Source organism: Struthio camelus, chromosome Z (assembly GCF_040807025.1).
Source record: "Struthio camelus isolate bStrCam1 chromosome Z, bStrCam1.hap1, whole genome shotgun sequence".
NCBI lineage: Eukaryota > Metazoa > Chordata > Aves > Struthioniformes > Struthionidae > Struthio > Struthio camelus.
Genome location: NC_090982.1, coordinates 31,420,439 through 31,438,553, shown reverse-complemented (window position 1 = coordinate 31,438,553; position 18,115 = coordinate 31,420,439). Strand labels below are relative to the sequence as shown.

At 57.8% G+C, this 18,115-nt stretch overlaps 2 protein-coding genes across 2 annotated transcripts; both read right to left on the bottom strand.

The window, feature by feature from the left end:
• Positions 1-8,249: 8,249 nt before the first annotated feature.
• Positions 8,250-11,659, bottom strand: LOC138064606 (PHD finger protein 7-like). Its single transcript, XM_068927987.1, has 9 exons — positions 11,626-11,659; positions 11,176-11,267; positions 10,981-11,082; positions 10,574-10,698; positions 10,191-10,353; positions 9,997-10,103; positions 9,654-9,767; positions 9,171-9,289; positions 8,250-8,416 (listed from the first exon to the last, which is right to left on the bottom strand). Exons 1-9 carry the CDS (start codon positions 11,657-11,659, stop codon positions 8,250-8,252), a joined length of 1,023 nt encoding a protein of 340 aa, XP_068784088.1.
• A 2,029-nt stretch (positions 11,660-13,688) lies between these two features.
• Positions 13,689-17,098, bottom strand: LOC138064605 (PHD finger protein 7-like). Its single transcript, XM_068927986.1, has 9 exons — positions 17,065-17,098; positions 16,615-16,706; positions 16,420-16,521; positions 16,013-16,137; positions 15,630-15,792; positions 15,436-15,542; positions 15,093-15,206; positions 14,610-14,728; positions 13,689-13,855 (listed from the first exon to the last, which is right to left on the bottom strand). Exons 1-9 carry the CDS (start codon positions 17,096-17,098, stop codon positions 13,689-13,691), a joined length of 1,023 nt encoding a protein of 340 aa, XP_068784087.1.
• Positions 17,099-18,115: the final 1,017 nt, after the last annotated feature.

Sequence of the window (18,115 nt, the reverse complement as noted above, 5' to 3'; positions counted from 1 at the left end):
ACGAGTTCATCAGGCTACAGAATTTTTGTTACATATATGTACAACAACTTGTCAATATACTGTTTAGAAGGTGCTCGGGAATCAATTTGACATGACACATTAATTGAATGAACGTTCAGTTCAGCCCTTTTTGCATGGGCTCAGGCTTCAGAAAAATCGAGTTCTCACAAGGCACGTTCACAGGCTTGATGTACTCACAGACAGGGTTGCTTTTGCTTTCAAAGGGCATCTTACTAACAAAGTCACAGCCATACCTAGCCATAACACTGATTTATATCTCCCTGAAAGAGAATGATTGAAGATTAGATAAAGAGACATAATTGAAAATATTGTCAATCATGTTATCCTATTTAAATCAAATTTCTTTTAAATTTAAGCAAAATTGTTATATAGATCCATTTCTTCTACTCAGAATATGCCTCTTTCTCGCCAAGTTCTGCATTATGTCATTTCTAAATAAAACACGCGGAATATCATGGGAGTCCCGAGGAATAACAAACTGATATGATATAGCATAAGAACATGAAAAGACCATAAAAATTATTATTTAAGTACAAAGACATTTTGTCTACAAGTAACACAATATTGCGAAAAATGCAGTAAAAGTTTTTAAATTAAAATATCATTTTTGTCTAAACAGAAATATGAGAGTATAACCAGTAATGTTTAAATTTTATGGGACAATTTTCTAGATGCAAAATAAGTTGGGATTTTAAGAGAATTTGGGGAAGGTGTTTAAGAGAAAAATAGAGGCAGAAAGGTTAGTAGCTTAAACTGCAACATGATTTCATTCTCCAAAAGCCTTGGGAAAGGTCTCTAAGGCAGGACGGAAATAAAATTTCAAAACCCTGAAAGCTGCTGCAATACCTGAATTATTGTTCTCCAGCCAAATCTACTTACCACTTTGATAAATACGCTTAATTCCCCCTTTCTCTCTTGGATGAGCACAAAGACATCAGCTCTTTAAGGCGATAAATGCTCATCATAATACTCCGAGTGATTTTATGATGATAAGCTCACGTTGGTATACAACTGTGTAGCCACATACTGGACCTTATTAATTCACAGACATGTTATGTCTCTATTTGCTTCAATTCTAGGAATGTCAAGGAAGGAAGTTTCAGGTAAAACCACAAAGTTAGATCAAAGTGCCTAATTAGATAATTCAAAAGTGTTGGAAGAATAAAGTTCTGTAAGACTTCAAACATGTCAAGCTGTAGATAAGTGTTAAGAAATACTATAGCACACACTGAAAAGTGGTCTTATCACCTGTTACAGAAAAGGTCTGTCTGGATTTTCCACAACTCCAAGAAACTTTTCACAACAGCGCTGCTGAGTTCTGTGGTAATAATTTTGTAATAGGGTTGGACCGTCCTCATATAAAATGCGTGGTGACAGTGCCAACGGAAAATGACGGGGTGTGGAAACATTCTGGTAAAATGTCAAATTCTGTTAAAAATACATTTCCTCCTAAATTTAGCATTTTGTCAAAGTAGACTGGGGGAATAACAACTGGCAGGTATGAAACGCTAGGCCTACCAAAGAGGATGAAATGAAAGCTTCACCAAGAAATGCCACTGCTGGCCTGCTGGCCTGGGGGAAACAGCAGCTTTTTGAACAGGCACAACTAGACACTTAAGAGTCGTTTAATTCTAGATTTACAAACAGCTAGCAATACAAAGAATTGCTGTGAAGAACTGTGACTTTACGAAGCCTCAGTGAGTGTTATTTATAAATGTAACACCACTTTTTTCTCCTCCTCAGACTTTAGAGAAAGTAGGAAAGAATTGCTTGACTGCTTCCTCTGAGCTATTACTTACAGGAGAACCACCACTAACCCACTAGAGACAAATAGCATTCCAGCAGTGTCATGATAACAAACATCATCCTCAAGGTGGTAAAACTAGAACATGAAAAAGATGTGAAAATACAACAAAGCTATAGTGTGTGCTCAGGGTCTAGAAAATACGAGCTCTGAGCCAAGACCGAAAGAATTGGCTGCTCAGTGAGCAGAAGATTGAAGGGAGTGCAGCAACACTCCTCAATATGTAAAAGGCTGTGTGAAAGGACAGGTAATAAATTTTTTTTCCCTATCTACCAGATAGGACAAGAAATAATGGACTTGATTTGCAGCAAGGAAGATTCATGTTATCGTTATGAAAATTTTGGTATGATAAGGATGGTTTAGCGTGACAAATAGATCACCCTGGAGAACACTGGAATCTCAAGCAATAGAGACTTTTGAGAGCAGGTAAGATGAACATCTCACCAGGTGAAGTAGAGCTGATTTTGCCTCAGGTAGGGGAAAACAAATAAATGACCTCCCAGAGATTCTGTTCCTTTACAATACACATTTCTTTACCATTATTTAACTGCCACAGATACAGTTATTAGAGCACGTTTATCTTAATATATTAGAAGCAAAACCTGAGGATGCTGAAATACTGGAAGTGTTTTCTTGAAATTACTGTCTTGAAATTGAGTTTGATCACTCTGAAGCTTTTACTCACATACCACACATTAAAAAAAAAGTATCATTGTATATATGTTACAGTAAATATCTGGGTTTCTGAAAAAGCAGGAAGAGCAGAAAGCTCAAGGAATCCCTATGAGAGTACTGTTATTTACGTGTCAGAACAGGGAACAGTATCACAGAGTCTGTGGAAAGGTAAGGGCCATGTGATTTGTGCTTTAATGGGAGTGTCCCATACCCTCCAAAGCAGTGAGTACCAAATGAACAGTCCTCCTACGCACCAGCACCAAGGCTTCTTAGGAATAAACTGCTTACATTTTGCTTGCAGTTTTAGGAGTCTTAGCTCTTAGAGGAGGTAGAGCTTGGATCAGGAGTTCATAAGAACTCCTGATTTTATGAGAAACCTTTTTTTTTCCCAGGGAGATGTCCTAATTTCAATTAAACTTTCCACAGGAAGATTTCCTGGCATTCAAACCAGAACTGTGGTCAGAAAGACACGTGGTTGCACCAGACCCAGAGCAAGCATTTGGACTTGGACTGCCAGTACCTGCTGGGCTAATAACTATTCAGAGGTATACCTGTTTTCCCTAAGCTCCTACATCTTTTCCCTCAGTGATAAAAATCAGCTTCCACACGGCTTTTTGCAGAATTTCTTCCAAACACAAGGCACTGTCTTAATATCCTAGCCTGGCTATGATGTTATTTTCAGTATTCCACCTATTTATGGGTTTATCTAGCTACTTGATCATAGCTAATTTTGCACTCCTGAATAATGACAGCATTTTAATCTTATGTTTCAAACAGTGGGCTGCGCTTTTTGACTTTAAAGTGAAGCTTAATCCTGCCACCTTGTGCTCAAGAAAATTAGCACACTTGTGTATTTTGGGAAAGGGGGAAGACTAAGAAAGGGGGAAAGAAAAGTTTGGTGCACTTACCATCTGCTATTCTGATTAAAAAAGAAGGTTAAATGAAGGCCCGAGGATCGAATAGTCAGTTCCAATTGGATATTGCCTGAGGTGTCTCCCTGGACTTTCCTCACCAGAGCAATCACTGCTCTAGGGGCAGGCCTACCTATCCCCACAAGGTTTCTAAAGTGTGGGGTTTCAGTGGCCTCCCCAGCCATCTAATAAAAATAAGGCATGTAACTCAGCCTCTTGGCCCAAAATCTATTTCTATCTTGATGGCCAGAGGTATTAATCACAGATTTCCTGGTAGCCTATTGTTACATTTGTTTGCAGTGTGCTGCAAGAGCTCTCACTTCTCATCACACATAGGGTAGAGGGGAAAATCCTCTTCATTTATAACAAAACACAGGATTTTTAGAGAGGGGCACTACAAGTAATGATTGAAAGCAGCACAACTCTCTTTTCTCCACTGAAGTCCAAGGGAATTCTCTGGCTGTCCAGGCTGCACAGCAGATGCCTTCTCTCTGGGGCAAAAAACTTCTACTGCTGCTTCAGCTTTTGTTATCTACCACTCTTCCGAGTCTGCCTGCAGCCAGTTAAGCAGGGCGGCTTGTTGATTCTACCTCTATCCATTTACTTCCCTCTGGAAGCCTTCTGACAGTAAATACAAGTGGTGTGTTTGCCAATGAAACACCAGGGACAGGAATCCCAAAGCAGACTCTAATATTCAGTGTTACTGGTTTTGTTAGATGGTGTTCATTCAAGTTAAGTTTGCATCAAATGCGTAGACTTAACCCACTTTACAGAATCCCTTTCTCCTCAGCTCACCCAGCTGACTTTCTGTATGCCTATATGCACATGTATATTTTGCTATGGAAGATGTGCTTGTCTTTTTAATTACATAAGTTCTACAGGTTGAAAATGCAAATATAATAAAAATCTGAAAAGCAGTTGCAAATTTTCTCCCAGTTTAAAAAACAATGCAAATAGTAAGACTGTATTAGCCATGATGAGCTGATGGTAGTCAGAATTCTCCATTACAATAATCAGTAAATCAATTACATGAAATTCAGTCTCCAGCACGCTAATTAAGAGGATTAGAAATCATCTGGAAATTTAATTATAGCAACACTGCAAGTCACCTTAAGTTGACATCATGAGTTAACTGCTACTGCTGTTATTTACTCTCCCTCATTCACATGGACAATCTACCATGAATGTGTACTGCACGTCATGATGGGGCTGTGGTCATTTCAAGCAGGAGATGAACAAGAATTTTCATTCCTTTTCTGTCTAAGCCATATGCCATACGCTGACTTGGAGGAAGAAAACGCTATAATTTGTTGCTCAGGATAGAAATCATTTAATTTATGGTGCATGGACACTTGTCATGGCCATACTAGTGTCTCACTCAAACTGAGGTCACAGATCTTTGCATAGGCTGTTTCCCCAAGGGAAAAATAGTGCATGTATAGTTGTGTTCACTGTTGATAGCACAGGCAGGGCATAGTTACTCTGTTCCAAAACTAATGATGATATCTGAAGAGGCCTTTCCTCACAGGGGCATAGATAGGAGGTATGAGAAGAAATAAATAGTCAAACTAGTGGAAATCTAGAAGGTCAGATGTTAATTTTTTCCTATTGATTTAGGACTGAGAAATCCTGATGGTCTTTGCTGTGGCTACAAATGAACGTAAGGACAACATTCTTCTACCAAGCAATTCTGTGAATAGCTTGGTAAACCTAATTTTTTCCATTTGCAAATCCAGTGTGTGGGGCATTGCTCTTTTTTTTTTCCTTTTGGTTAGTGCACCAAAAGTAGAGTAGTTATCTCTACTGACACTAGAGATTATAGTATGTAAGTGTAGTGCTATGGTAAGAAGTCTCTAGTTTCTTTTTGTCTTCTTCTTTTGTTTACTGATGTTCTACAGGTACTTGGACAGCTTTTACCTGTTACAAAAAAAATTACATTCACTATTTTTGAGACTGAGCAAGCAGAAAACAGGGCAAATGTTATAAAGCACCTGCTAACTTCTCTTACAGAACACTAAAACCTGCTCTAAAAAGAAATGGCTCTCTTTTCCCCTGCTCATGGAATCATCTCTTCATGCTGATAAACTTCTTTGTCACCCTTGAGTCTGTCATGAGAAAATACACTGAGAGTTTCTCACTAAGCCATTCTGCCACCATCTGGAGGTTTTCCTGATCCCTTTCAAGTCTCATTTCATGATTTAGTTTTGAATGGAAGCTATGCATATTCCTTTGTTTAATACCTTTTCCACCTTTCTCTATCCTCCACAGCTATGGATAAGACAATGTACCCTTGCTGATTACTTTCTGTAGTTCAACAGTCTTTGATGGCCAGCAAGATGTTCTGAAACCATTACCAGAGGCACAGAGGTATTTTCTACATGTCCTCTGAATCCCTTTCCTTTCAGCCGACCAAAATTCGGTCACAAGACATAAAGAATTCTCTTACATAACGTTCTGCAGGTTTCTATGGTACTTCCACTCTGGTTCCCACAGCAACCACACAGAACAAAAGAAATTTTAAGCTGCACCATCACCAGTAAGTTGACATTCATTTCTTTATCCTTTTCGTCAGACTCAGATAACATTGCTTTTCACCCCTTTGGTGTCCAGCTAAGACAAAAGTATCACTTAGACTCAGTTTTCTGAAGTTCAAGCTAAAGCTATTGTCTTATCGGTAAACAATATCTGGATCAATGTAAGAGCTGGAAGTTATTCTTAAGTATCATACAACTCCACAGTCTGAGGGTATTTATATTTTGAAAATGTTAGCGTAAGCTAATTTAAACCTTTTGGCACTTTTTATAAATCTTTATTACAGGCAGTGTACAGCCGCCTCCCAAAAGCAGAAGTGCTTATTTCATGAAGCAGATCACATGATTTCTGTGCTTGCAGGTGTAGCTCTTAACTGTATTTAACAGTACTGTATATTAAAAGTATTCACATTCATCAGTCCTCAGGCTAAAGTCAGTAAAACGGCCTTGATTGAACCTTCTCTATCCTATACAACTCAGTTCTCACGAACTCGCTCGCCTCACCCGCTTGCTCGGAGGTGCTGCCTCCCAACCTGGCACCTGCCAGAGCCGCCCAGCTCTTTTCAGCCTGCCGCGGGCGGTCGTGTCACAGAGCACCGCTGTGACCCAGGCGCTGCCGCGGGGCAAGCTCGCCGGCCAAACACGGGCAGGAAAGCCGGCAGCTACCTGCTGGCCACTGTGACACGGCCAGCGCCTCACGAGGGCCCGGGCAAAGGGCCGCCGAGGGGCCCGAGCCCTTGGCTCGCCAGGCAAAGCGGCAGGTTGCTCTTGCAGCCTGCGCCGCTAGTGCCCAGGCTGCCGCTTGGCGCTCCCTCCGGGCCGGAGCCAGGCTGCAGAGCAGCACAGAGCGCTGGAGCTCGGACGCCTCCTCTGGAGATCATCTGGTCCAACCCCCCTGCCCCAGCACGCTCCCCCGAGCAGGCTGCCCAGCGCCCTGGCCAGGCGCCTCTGGACCATCTCCAGGCAGGGAGACTCCAGCCCTTCTCGGGGCGAGCTGCTCCAGGGCTCTGTCCCGCCCTCCCTCACAGGGAACAAGATGGTCCTTACGGTCAGGTGCTTCGAGCTTCCTGCGTTTCCGGTTGGGCCCGTTGCCTCTCGGCCTTTCAGGGGCAGCGCTCTGAAGAGCCAGGCCGCGGCCTCCCTTCCGCTGCTTCTGGCCTTTGCTAAGGCGCCCCCGCAGCCTTGTCTTCTGCGGGCTCAAGAGGCCCAGCTCTCTCAGCCTTTCCTCAGGCGAGAGGGGAGCCAGGGCCTTCGTCCTCTTGGGAGCCCTTCGCTGCCCTCCCGCCAGGAGCTCCGGAGCTCGCTTGGACTGGGGAGCGCAGCGCCGGCCACGCGTCTCCAGGGGTGGCCTCAGCAGGGCTGAGGAGGGGGGGGAGGATCACCCCCCCTTGCCCCTGGGGGCGCTGCTCTTGCTCAGGCAGCCCAGGAGCCCAGGGGCCACCTTTGTCCCCAGGGCCCATTGCTGCCTCGTGGCCACCACAACAAGGTGTCCCAGGGCCTGTCCGGGGCCAGGGCCGTTATTCCTGCCCAGGGGCAGGACTCTGCACTCCCCCGCCCGCCCCTTCAGCAGCTTCCTGCCTGCCCAAGTCTCCAGCCTGGCCAGGGCCCTCTGGAGGGCAGCGCAGCCCTCTGGTGCCTCAGCCCCTCCTCCCAGGTTTCGACCAGGAGCAAACTTGCAGAGGCTGCACTGTGTCCCCGCATCCAGGTCCCTGAGGAATGCATTGAACAAGACTGGACCCAGCACCGACCCCAGGGCGCCACCGCTAGCTCCAGGCCTCCCACTACACCTGGCGCCGCTGCTCGCAACCCTCTGAGCTCTGCCATTCAGCCACTTCTCGATCCGCCTCACCGTCTGCTCACCTGGCCCACGCTTCCGGAGCTTGCCTAGGAGGATGTGACGGGAGACCGTGTCAGAAGCCCTGCTGAAGGCAAGGCAGAGCACATCCGCTGCTCTCCCCTCACTGTGAAGAGCGGAGGCACGCACGCACTGCAGCCGAGAAGGCTATCAGATTGGTCAAGCCTGATTTCCCCTTGGTGAGCCCTGGCTGACTGCTCCTCGTCCCCTTCTTCTCCTTCCCATGCTTGGCAATGCTCTCCAGGAGGAGCTGCTCCAGCAGCCTCTGCGCCAGGCCTCGAGGAGGGCAGGCTGACTGGCCTCTAGTTCCCTGGCTCCTCCTGCTTCCTTTTTTGGAAGACTACAAGGACAGCTGCTTTCTCCCAGGCCTCAGGCACCTCTTGTCATCGCCAGGAGCTTTCCAGGGTGATTGAGAGCGGCCTTGCAATGACATGCGGCCGCTCCCGCAGCACTCATGGCTGTATGCCAGCAGGGCCCATGGACTTGCGGGTGGCCACTTTGCCAAAGTGATCCCTCACCGCCTCCTGCTCCAGCGAGGCAAAGTCTCCCTCTCTGCAGACTTTCTCACTGCTCTCCAAGGAGAAAGGTGCCTTGGTGACTCCGTGGCCCGAGAACTTGGCTAGAGAAATGGGAGGCCTCAACGTCAGCACTCTCAGCCCTTCCCCTTCCAAAGCCACCAAGCTTGCCTGCCTCCTCAGTGGCCTTCCCTCCTTCTCAGCCCGCTCCGCCTCCTGCGGCCACCAAGGCCAGGCGCACACGGCCAGGCTGCTTGCCACCTGGCCAAGGCCTGCGCGGAGGAGCAAGGAAGGTCTTGGGCAAGGTCTTGCCCAGAGCCGCAGACAACACAGCCCCACTGCTCCCACGCCCGCCAGCAGCCCCCGCAGCAAGGCAAAGCAGGAGCAAGGAAGGCAAGGAAGGCAAGGGGCATCAGGCAGGACGGTTGAGAGCAGCTGAGAGTTTTATTCCGGGCGCTGGGTGCTGCTGCCATTGCTTGGGGCTGGCCCACGGCTCGGGCGGCAGAGTCTTCAGGGCCGGCGGTAAGGATTTTGGGAGCGGCGGAAGAGCCTGGAGCGGCTTGGCCTTCGCTCTGGGCCCGTCGGCCGTGTCGGGCTGCGGGTGTCGGGAGGCGCGGGGCTGGAAGATGCCGGCGGTTGTGTCTGGCTGTTTGTGGTGGGGCTGTCCAGCTCTGACTGCGCACTGGAGGCTGTAAGGGGAGGCAGAAGGTCAGCAGCACGGCCCCATGCCCCGCGGCATGGGCCTGGAGAGCCGCGAGCGGCGCCGCCAGCCCTCCCGCGGGCAGAGACGCACGGGCAGCCGTGGCCTGAGCACCCACTGCCAGGCCTTGCCTGGCCCCTGGCCCCTTTGCCTCTTACCGGGGCCCAGGCCGGCACACTCGTCGCATTCCCAGCTTGCGGTGCCGTTTCCCAAGGCCAAGCAGCGCCGATGGGCCCCTCTGGAGGCGCAGGAGGAGCACAGCAGCAGCTCCCAGGGCCTGGCGAAGCAAATGGGTTGTTGGCGGTGGCAGCCCCGGGGCTGGCACTGAGGCCAGCAAGGCAAGCAAGGGGCAAGGGGCCGGAGCAAGGCAGCGGCCAGCACAGCTCTTGTGGCAAGTCCCTGCTCGCAGGGCCCCTGGGCAGACGCCGAGCCCGCGCAGAGCCCCAGCAGCACCCAGCAGTGCTTGCAGGAGCCCGGCCTTGGGGCTGGAGCGGCCCCCTGCCCAAGGGCTCTCCCTTTCCCTCTGCGCCAGCCCCACCAGCGGGTCGGGCCCTCCACCTCCTCGCAGCCCCTGCTGACACCGACACAAAGGCGTCTGCTGCCACCCCGGCAGCTGCACAATCGCCGCTTTGCTGACGTACCCCGTTGGCTCTGCCTGCTCCCTGCCTCGCGGGTAAAGGCACTGGCTGGCATCGCAGCGGCTGTGCCGCTGGTATAAATCGCGGTAGCGCCCGCCTTCCTCCCAGGCTGGTCCTCTGCAGGAGAAGGAAGGGCAAGTCAGGAGCCTCCTCTGCCCGGGCGCCAGGCACATGCAGGACGCGCCTGCTCTCCTGGCCCCCCGTCGCGCTGCAAAGTCCCCGGGGAAGCAGGGCCCAGGCTCGCTGCAGCCCTGCGGGCCACCACTGCCTGGGGAGCCCTTGGCCCGGCACCGTGCTGGCACCCTTCTGCCTGGGGCGCCCGGCACAGGAGCAGCAGGAAACTAACCTGAGGGGGATTGGGATCCCCATTTTAAACATTTCCGGCAGAAATTTTCTTCTGTTTTTACACATCGGGCACCGGAAGCAGGAAAAGCCGGCGTGCACAGCCTGTCCCTGCAGGAGAGGCACACGCAGCGTTAGCGGGGTGCTGTGGCTGGCCCCCCTGGTCTGTGGGCACGGGGTTGGGGAAGGGCCTCCTACCCGGATGCAGCCCCGGTGGAACCAGGCCCCTTTGCACGCCGGGCACACCATGGTGGTGTAGGAGGGGGCGTCGTCCACGGGCTCCAGGCAGATGAGGCACGTTGTTTCTGCCTGGGGCCGTGCCGGCACTGCCTGCTGCGGGCGGTGCTCCCAGCAGAAGGACCTGGGGGGAGCAGGGAAGAGAGGGCCGAGGTCAGGAAGGGCCACGGCCTGCCACGCTGCCGCAGAGGAGGGCCAAGCGGGCACCAAGGAGGCCTCCGCGGCCGGGCTCTGGCAGCTGCCCACAGGCTTCGCTACGGGGCAGGCTGCTCAGCTGCTCGGCCAGCGCTGGCCCGAGGGCGTCGAGGCCGGGAGGCTGCAGCGGCAGGGCCAGCGGCACTTACCGGAAGGGCGCAAAGAACTGCGTGACGCAGCCGTGCTCCGAGGCACAGGGCAGGTGGAAGCAGCGGCTGCAGCCCTTCCCCTGGCAGGCGATGGCGGCCCCGCGCTCACCGCAAGCAAAGCAGCGCTGCAAAGAGCACAGCAGACCCGTCAGCCCCAGGCAGCGCGCCTGCACGGCCAGCCCCGCACCTCCAGCAAAGGCCCAGGCACCTGGGCCCTGCTGCCTCTCGTCCCGCCCCACCACCTCACGCACGACGTTGCTGCCTAGGCTGGAGGTGCCGGGGAGCTCCCGGGAGCAGCAGCCTTGCCCAGAACGGCTGGCAAACACCAGCATTTCTCACCGTGCCCCAGGCTAAGCTCCCCGGAGCCTCTCCGTGCACCAGCCTCCCCATCCCTGGCACGTCCTCACCTTCTGCGCTGCACTCCTTATTTTCCATTTGATATCCACGAGCAGGAACCCACAGATTCCTTCCTCTCTGCTCCCGCGCTGGAACAGCCAGCTGGCGAGAAACTGCAAAGCCCCAAAGCGCAGCAGCTCAGGAGGTCGGTGAGGCAGGCAGCGGTTGCTGGGGGAAAGGTGGAGGGAGCCCCAAGGCACACTCACCAGGCAGTTCTCGTGGACGCAGAGCCCTCTTTTCTCATGCTTCGGCCCGCAGATGTCGGCACTGGCATGTGCCCGGCGGCACAGCACGCATGCTGCAGGGGAGAGAGCAAAGGCCACCAGCACTGAGCACCCCGCCAGGGCCTGGGGACACGTCCCTGAGCGACTCCCGCAAGGCCCGGCTCTGTCCCGGGCCGGCGGGGGGCCAGGCAGGGCCGGAGCTGCTGCAGAGGCGCTCTGGGGTTAGCAGGGGATGGGGCTACGGCCCGGAGGGGGTCCCAGCAGGCGCCTGCGCCCAACCTGGGCACCGCTTGCTCAGGGGAGCGCAGGCTCTGCAGCGGGGCACGGGGGCAGCTCCTGCCTGCCCCTGGCGCTGCTCACGGATGGCCGCGACACCACCTGCGCTGGGCCGCGAGCTGCAGGCAGCTGTGGGCATGCACACGGCGCCCTCACCCTGCTCCTGCGAGTCGGGAGCCTTTCGCTTCATGGCGAACCCAGGGGCCAGTCGACGGAGTGCTCCGGAGAGCCCCGGCCACCGCAGCGCCGAGGTTTCTCTTCCACACGCTCCTCTGCTGACCCTGGGGGAGGAGCGGGACCACAGTGAGTTTCCAGCACGGCACCCCAGAGCCCCCAGGCTCCCGGGGCAGCCCCGCGCCGGCCCCTGCCTCCATCCCTGCTCCCTCCCTGCCCTCCCCTCCCCTCGCTCGCCTCACCCGCTTGCTCGGAGGTGCTGCCTCCCAACCTGGCACCTGCCAGAGCCGCCCAGCTCTTTTCAGCCTGCCGCGGGCGGTCGTGTCACAGAGCACCGCTGTGACCCAGGCGCTGCCGCGGGGCAAGCTCGCCGGCCAAACACGGGCAGGAAAGCCGGCAGCTACCTGCTGGCCACTGTGACACGGCCAGCGCCTCACGAGGGCCCGGGCAAAGGGCCGCCGAGGGGCCCGAGCCCTTGGCTCGCCAGGCAAAGCGGCAGGTTGCTCTTGCAGCCTGCGCCGCTAGTGCCCAGGCTGCCGCTTGGCGCTCCCTCCGGGCCGGAGCCAGGCTGCAGAGCAGCACAGAGCGCTGGAGCTCGGACGCCTCCTCTGGAGATCATCTGGTCCAACCCCCCTGCCCCAGCACGCTCCCCCGAGCAGGCTGCCCAGCGCCCTGGCCAGGCGCCTCTGGACCATCTCCAGGCAGGGAGACTCCAGCCCTTCTCGGGGCGAGCTGCTCCAGGGCTCTGTCCCGCCCTCCCTCACAGGGAACAAGATGGTCCTTACGGTCAGGTGCTTCGAGCTTCCTGCGTTTCCGGTTGGGCCCGTTGCCTCTCGGCCTTTCAGGGGCAGCGCTCTGAAGAGCCAGGCCGCGGCCTCCCTTCCGCTGCTTCTGGCCTTTGCTAAGGCGCCCCCGCAGCCTTGTCTTCTGCGGGCTCAAGAGGCCCAGCTCTCTCAGCCTTTCCTCAGGCGAGAGGGGAGCCAGGGCCTTCGTCCTCTTGGGAGCCCTTCGCTGCCCTCCCGCCAGGAGCTCCGGAGCTCGCTTGGACTGGGGAGCGCAGCGCCGGCCACGCGTCTCCAGGGGTGGCCTCAGCAGGGCTGAGGAGAGGGGGGAGGATCACCCCCCCTTGCCCCTGGGGGCGCTGCTCTTGCTCAGGCAGCCCAGGAGCCCAGGGGCCACCTTTGTCCCCAGGGCCCATTGCTGCCTCGTGGCCACCACAACAAGGTGTCCCAGGGCCTGTCCGGGGCCAGGGCCGTTATTCCTGCCCAGGGGCAGGACTCTGCACTCCCCCGCCCGCCCCTTCAGCAGCTTCCTGCCTGCCCAAGTCTCCAGCCTGGCCAGGGCCCTCTGGAGGGCAGCGCAGCCCTCTGGTGCCTCAGCCCCTCCTCCCAGGTTTCGACCAGGAGCAAACTTGCAGAGGCTGCACTGTGTCCCCGCATCCAGGTCCCTGAGGAATGCATTGAACAAGACTGGACCCAGCACCGACCCCAGGGCGCCACCGCTAGCTCCAGGCCTCCCACTACACCTGGCGCCGCTGCTCGCAACCCTCTGAGCTCTGCCATTCAGCCACTTCTCGATCCGCCTCACCGTCTGCTCACCTGGCCCACGCTTCCGGAGCTTGCCTAGGAGGATGTGACGGGAGACCGTGTCAGAAGCCCTGCTGAAGGCAAGGCAGAGCACATCCGCTGCTCTCCCCTCACTGTGAAGAGCGGAGGCACGCACGCACTGCAGCCGAGAAGGCTATCAGATTGGTCAAGCCTGATTTCCCCTTGGTGAGCCCTGGCTGACTGCTCCTCGTCCCCTTCTTCTCCTTCCCATGCTTGGCAATGCTCTCCAGGAGGAGCTGCTCCAGCAGCCTCTGCGCCAGGCCTCGAGGAGGGCAGGCTGACTGGCCTCTAGTTCCCTGGCTCCTCCTGCTTCCTTTTTTGGAAGACTACAAGGACAGCTGCTTTCTCCCAGGCCTCAGGCACCTCTTGTCATCGCCAGGAGCTTTCCAGGGTGATTGAGAGCGGCCTTGCAATGACATGCGGCCGCTCCCGCAGCACTCATGGCTGTATGCCAGCAGGGCCCATGGACTTGCGGGTGGCCACTTTGCCAAAGTGATCCCTCACCGCCTCCTGCTCCAGCGAGGCAAAGTCTCCCTCTCTGCAGACTTTCTCACTGCTCTCCAAGGAGAAAGGTGCCTTGGTGACTCCGTGGCCCGAGAACTTGGCTAGAGAAATGGGAGGCCTCAACGTCAGCACTCTCAGCCCTTCCCCTTCCAAAGCCACCAAGCTTGCCTGCCTCCTCAGTGGCCTTCCCTCCTTCTCAGCCCGCTCCGCCTCCTGCGGCCACCAAGGCCAGGCGCACACGGCCAGGCTGCTTGCCACCTGGCCAAGGCCTGCGCGGAGGAGCAAGGAAGGTCTTGGGCAAGGTCTTGCCCAGAGCCGCAGACAACACAGCCCCACTGCTCCCACGCCCGCCAGCAGCCCCCGCAGCAAGGCAAAGCAGGAGCAAGGAAGGCAAGGAAGGCAAGGGGCATCAGGCAGGACGGTTGAGAGCAGCTGAGAGTTTTATTCCGGGCGCTGGGTGCTGCTGCCATTGCTTGGGGCTGGCCCACGGCTCGGGCGGCAGAGTCTTCAGGGCCGGCGGTAAGGATTTTGGGAGCGGCGGAAGAGCCTGGAGCGGCTTGGCCTTCGCTCTGGGCCCGTCGGCCGTGTCGGGCTGCGGGTGTCGGGAGGCGCGGGGCTGGAAGATGCCGGCGGTTGTGTCTGGCTGTTTGTGGTGGGGCTGTCCAGCTCTGACTGCGCACTGGAGGCTGTAAGGGGAGGCAGAAGGTCAGCAGCACGGCCCCATGCCCCGCGGCATGGGCCTGGAGAGCCGCGAGCGGCGCCGCCAGCCCTCCCGCGGGCAGAGACGCACGGGCAGCCGTGGCCTGAGCACCCACTGCCAGGCCTTGCCTGGCCCCTGGCCCCTTTGCCTCTTACCGGGGCCCAGGCCGGCACACTCGTCGCATTCCCAGCTTGCGGTGCCGTTTCCCAAGGCCAAGCAGCGCCGATGGGCCCCTCTGGAGGCGCAGGAGGAGCACAGCAGCAGCTCCCAGGGCCTGGCGAAGCAAATGGGTTGTTGGCGGTGGCAGCCCCGGGGCTGGCACTGAGGCCAGCAAGGCAAGCAAGGGGCAAGGGGCCGGAGCAAGGCAGCGGCCAGCACAGCTCTTGTGGCAAGTCCCTGCTCGCAGGGCCCCTGGGCAGACGCCGAGCCCGCGCAGAGCCCCAGCAGCACCCAGCAGTGCTTGCAGGAGCCCGGCCTTGGGGCTGGAGCGGCCCCCTGCCCAAGGGCTCTCCCTTTCCCTCTGCGCCAGCCCCACCAGCGGGTCGGGCCCTCCACCTCCTCGCAGCCCCTGCTGACACCGACACAAAGGCGTCTGCTGCCACCCCGGCAGCTGCACAATCGCCGCTTTGCTGACGTACCCCGTTGGCTCTGCCTGCTCCCTGCCTCGCGGGTAAAGGCACTGGCTGGCATCGCAGCGGCTGTGCCGCTGGTATAAATCGCGGTAGCGCCCGCCTTCCTCCCAGGCTGGTCCTCTGCAGGAGAAGGAAGGGCAAGTCAGGAGCCTCCTCTGCCCGGGCGCCAGGCACATGCAGGACGCGCCTGCTCTCCTGGCCCCCCGTCGCGCTGCAAAGTCCCCGGGGAAGCAGGGCCCAGGCTCGCTGCAGCCCTGCGGGCCACCACTGCCTGGGGAGCCCTTGGCCCGGCACCGTGCTGGCACCCTTCTGCCTGGGGCGCCCGGCACAGGAGCAGCAGGAAACTAACCTGAGGGGGATTGGGATCCCCATTTTAAACATTTCCGGCAGAAATTTTCTTCTGTTTTTACACATCGGGCACCGGAAGCAGGAAAAGCCGGCGTGCACAGCCTGTCCCTGCAGGAGAGGCACACGCAGCGTTAGCGGGGTGCTGTGGCTGGCCCCCCTGGTCTGTGGGCACGGGGTTGGGGAAGGGCCTCCTACCCGGATGCAGCCCCGGTGGAACCAGGCCCCTTTGCACGCCGGGCACACCATGGTGGTGTAGGAGGGGGCGTCGTCCACGGGCTCCAGGCAGATGAGGCACGTTGTTTCTGCCTGGGGCCGTGCCGGCACTGCCTGCTGCGGGCGGTGCTCCCAGCAGAAGGACCTGGGGGGAGCAGGGAAGAGAGGGCCGAGGTCAGGAAGGGCCACGGCCTGCCACGCTGCCGCAGAGGAGGGCCAAGCGGGCACCAAGGAGGCCTCCGCGGCCGGGCTCTGGCAGCTGCCCACAGGCTTCGCTACGGGGCAGGCTGCTCAGCTGCTCGGCCAGCGCTGGCCCGAGGGCGTCGAGGCCGGGAGGCTGCAGCGGCAGGGCCAGCGGCACTTACCGGAAGGGCGCAAAGAACTGCGTGACGCAGCCGTGCTCCGAGGCACAGGGCAGGTGGAAGCAGCGGCTGCAGCCCTTCCCCTGGCAGGCGATGGCGGCCCCGCGCTCACCGCAAGCAAAGCAGCGCTGCAAAGAGCACAGCAGACCCGTCAGCCCCAGGCAGCGCGCCTGCACGGCCAGCCCCGCACCTCCAGCAAAGGCCCAGGCACCTGGGCCCTGCTGCCTCTCGTCCCGCCCCGCCACCTCACGCACGACGTTGCTGCCTAGGCTGGAGGTGCCGGGGAGCTCCCGGGAGCAGCAGCCTTGCCCAGAACGGCTGGCAAACACCAGCATTTCTCACCGTGCCCCAGGCTAAGCTCCCCGGAGCCTCTCCGTGCACCAGCCTCCCCATCCCTGGCACGTCCTCACCTTCTGCGCTGCACTCCTTATTTTCCATTTGATATCCACGAGCAGGAACCCACAGATTCCTTCCTCTCTGCTCCCGCGCTGGAACAGCCAGCTGGCGAGAAACTGCAAAGCCCCAAAGCGCAGCAGCTCAGGAGGTCGGTGAGGCAGGCAGCGGTTGCTGGGGGAAAGGTGGAGGGAGCCCCAAGGCACACTCACCAGGCAGTTCTCGTGGACGCAGAGCCCTCTTTTCTCATGCTTCGGCCCGCAGATGTCGGCACTGGCATGTGCCCGGCGGCACAGCACGCATGCTGCAGGGGAGAGAGCAAAGGCCACCAGCACTGAGCACCCCGCCAGGGCCTGGGGACACGTCCCTGAGCGACTCCCGCAAGGCCCGGCTCTGTCCCGGGCCGGCGGGGGGCCAGGCAGGGCCGGAGCTGCTGCAGAGGCGCTCTGGGGTTAGCAGGGGATGGGGCTACGGCCCGGAGGGGGTCCCAGCAGGCGCCTGCGCCCAACCTGGGCACCGCTTGCTCAGGGGAGCGCAGGCTCTGCAGCGGGGCACGGGGGCAGCTCCTGCCTGCCCCTGGCGCTGCTCACGGATGGCCGCGACACCACCTGCGCTGGGCCGCGAGCTGCAGGCAGCTGTGGGCATGCACACGGCGCCCTCACCCTGCTCCTGCGAGTCGGGAGCCTTTCGCTTCATGGCGAACCCAGGGGCCAGTCGACGGAGTGCTCCGGAGAGCCCCGGCCACCGCAGCGCCGAGGTTTCTCTTCCACACGCTCCTCTGCTGACCCTGGGGGAGGAGCGGGACCACAGTGAGTTTCCAGCACGGCACCCCAGAGCCCCCAGGCTCCCGGGGCAGCCCCGCGCCGGCCCCTGCCTCCATCCCTGCTCCCTCCCTGCCCTCCCCTCCCCTCGCTCGCCTCACCCGCTTGCTCGGAGGTGCTGCCTCCCAACCTGGCACCTGCCAGAGCCGCCCAGCTCTTTTCAGCCTGCCGCGGGCGGTCGTGTCACAGAGCACCGCTGTGACCCAGGCGCTGCCGCGGGGCAAGCTCGCCGGCCAAACACGGGCAGGAAAGCCGGCAGCTACCTGCTGGCCACTGTGACACGGCCAGCGCCTCACGAGGGCCCGGGCAAAGGGCCGCCGAGGGGCCCGAGCCCTTGGCTCGCCAGGCAAAGCGGCAGGTTGCTCTTGCAGCCTGCGCCGCTAGTGCCCAGGCTGCCGCTTGGCGCTCCCTCCGGGCCGGAGCCAGGCTGCAGAGCAGCACAGAGCGCTGGAGCTCGGACGCCTCCTCTGGAGATCATCTGGTCCAACCCCCCTGCCCCAGCACGCTCCCCCGAGCAGGCTGCCCAGCGCCCTGGCCAGGCGCCTCTGGACCATCTCCAGGCAGGGAGACTCCAGCCCTTCTCGGGGCGAGCTGCTCCAGGGCTCTGTCCCGCCCTCCCTCACAGGGAACAAGATGGTCCTTACGGTCAGGTGCTTCGAGCTTCCTGCGTTTCCGGTTGGGCCCGTTGCCTCTCGGCCTTTCAGGGGCAGCGCTCTGAAGAGCCAGGCCGCGGCCTCCCTTCCGCTGCTTCTGGCCTTTGCTAAGGCGCCCCCGCAGCCTTGTCTTCTGCGGGCTCAAGAGGCCCAGCTCTCTCAGCCTTTCCTCAGGCGAGAGGGGAGCCAGGGCCTTCGTCCTCTTGGGAGCCCTTCGCTGCCCTCCCGCCAGGAGCTCC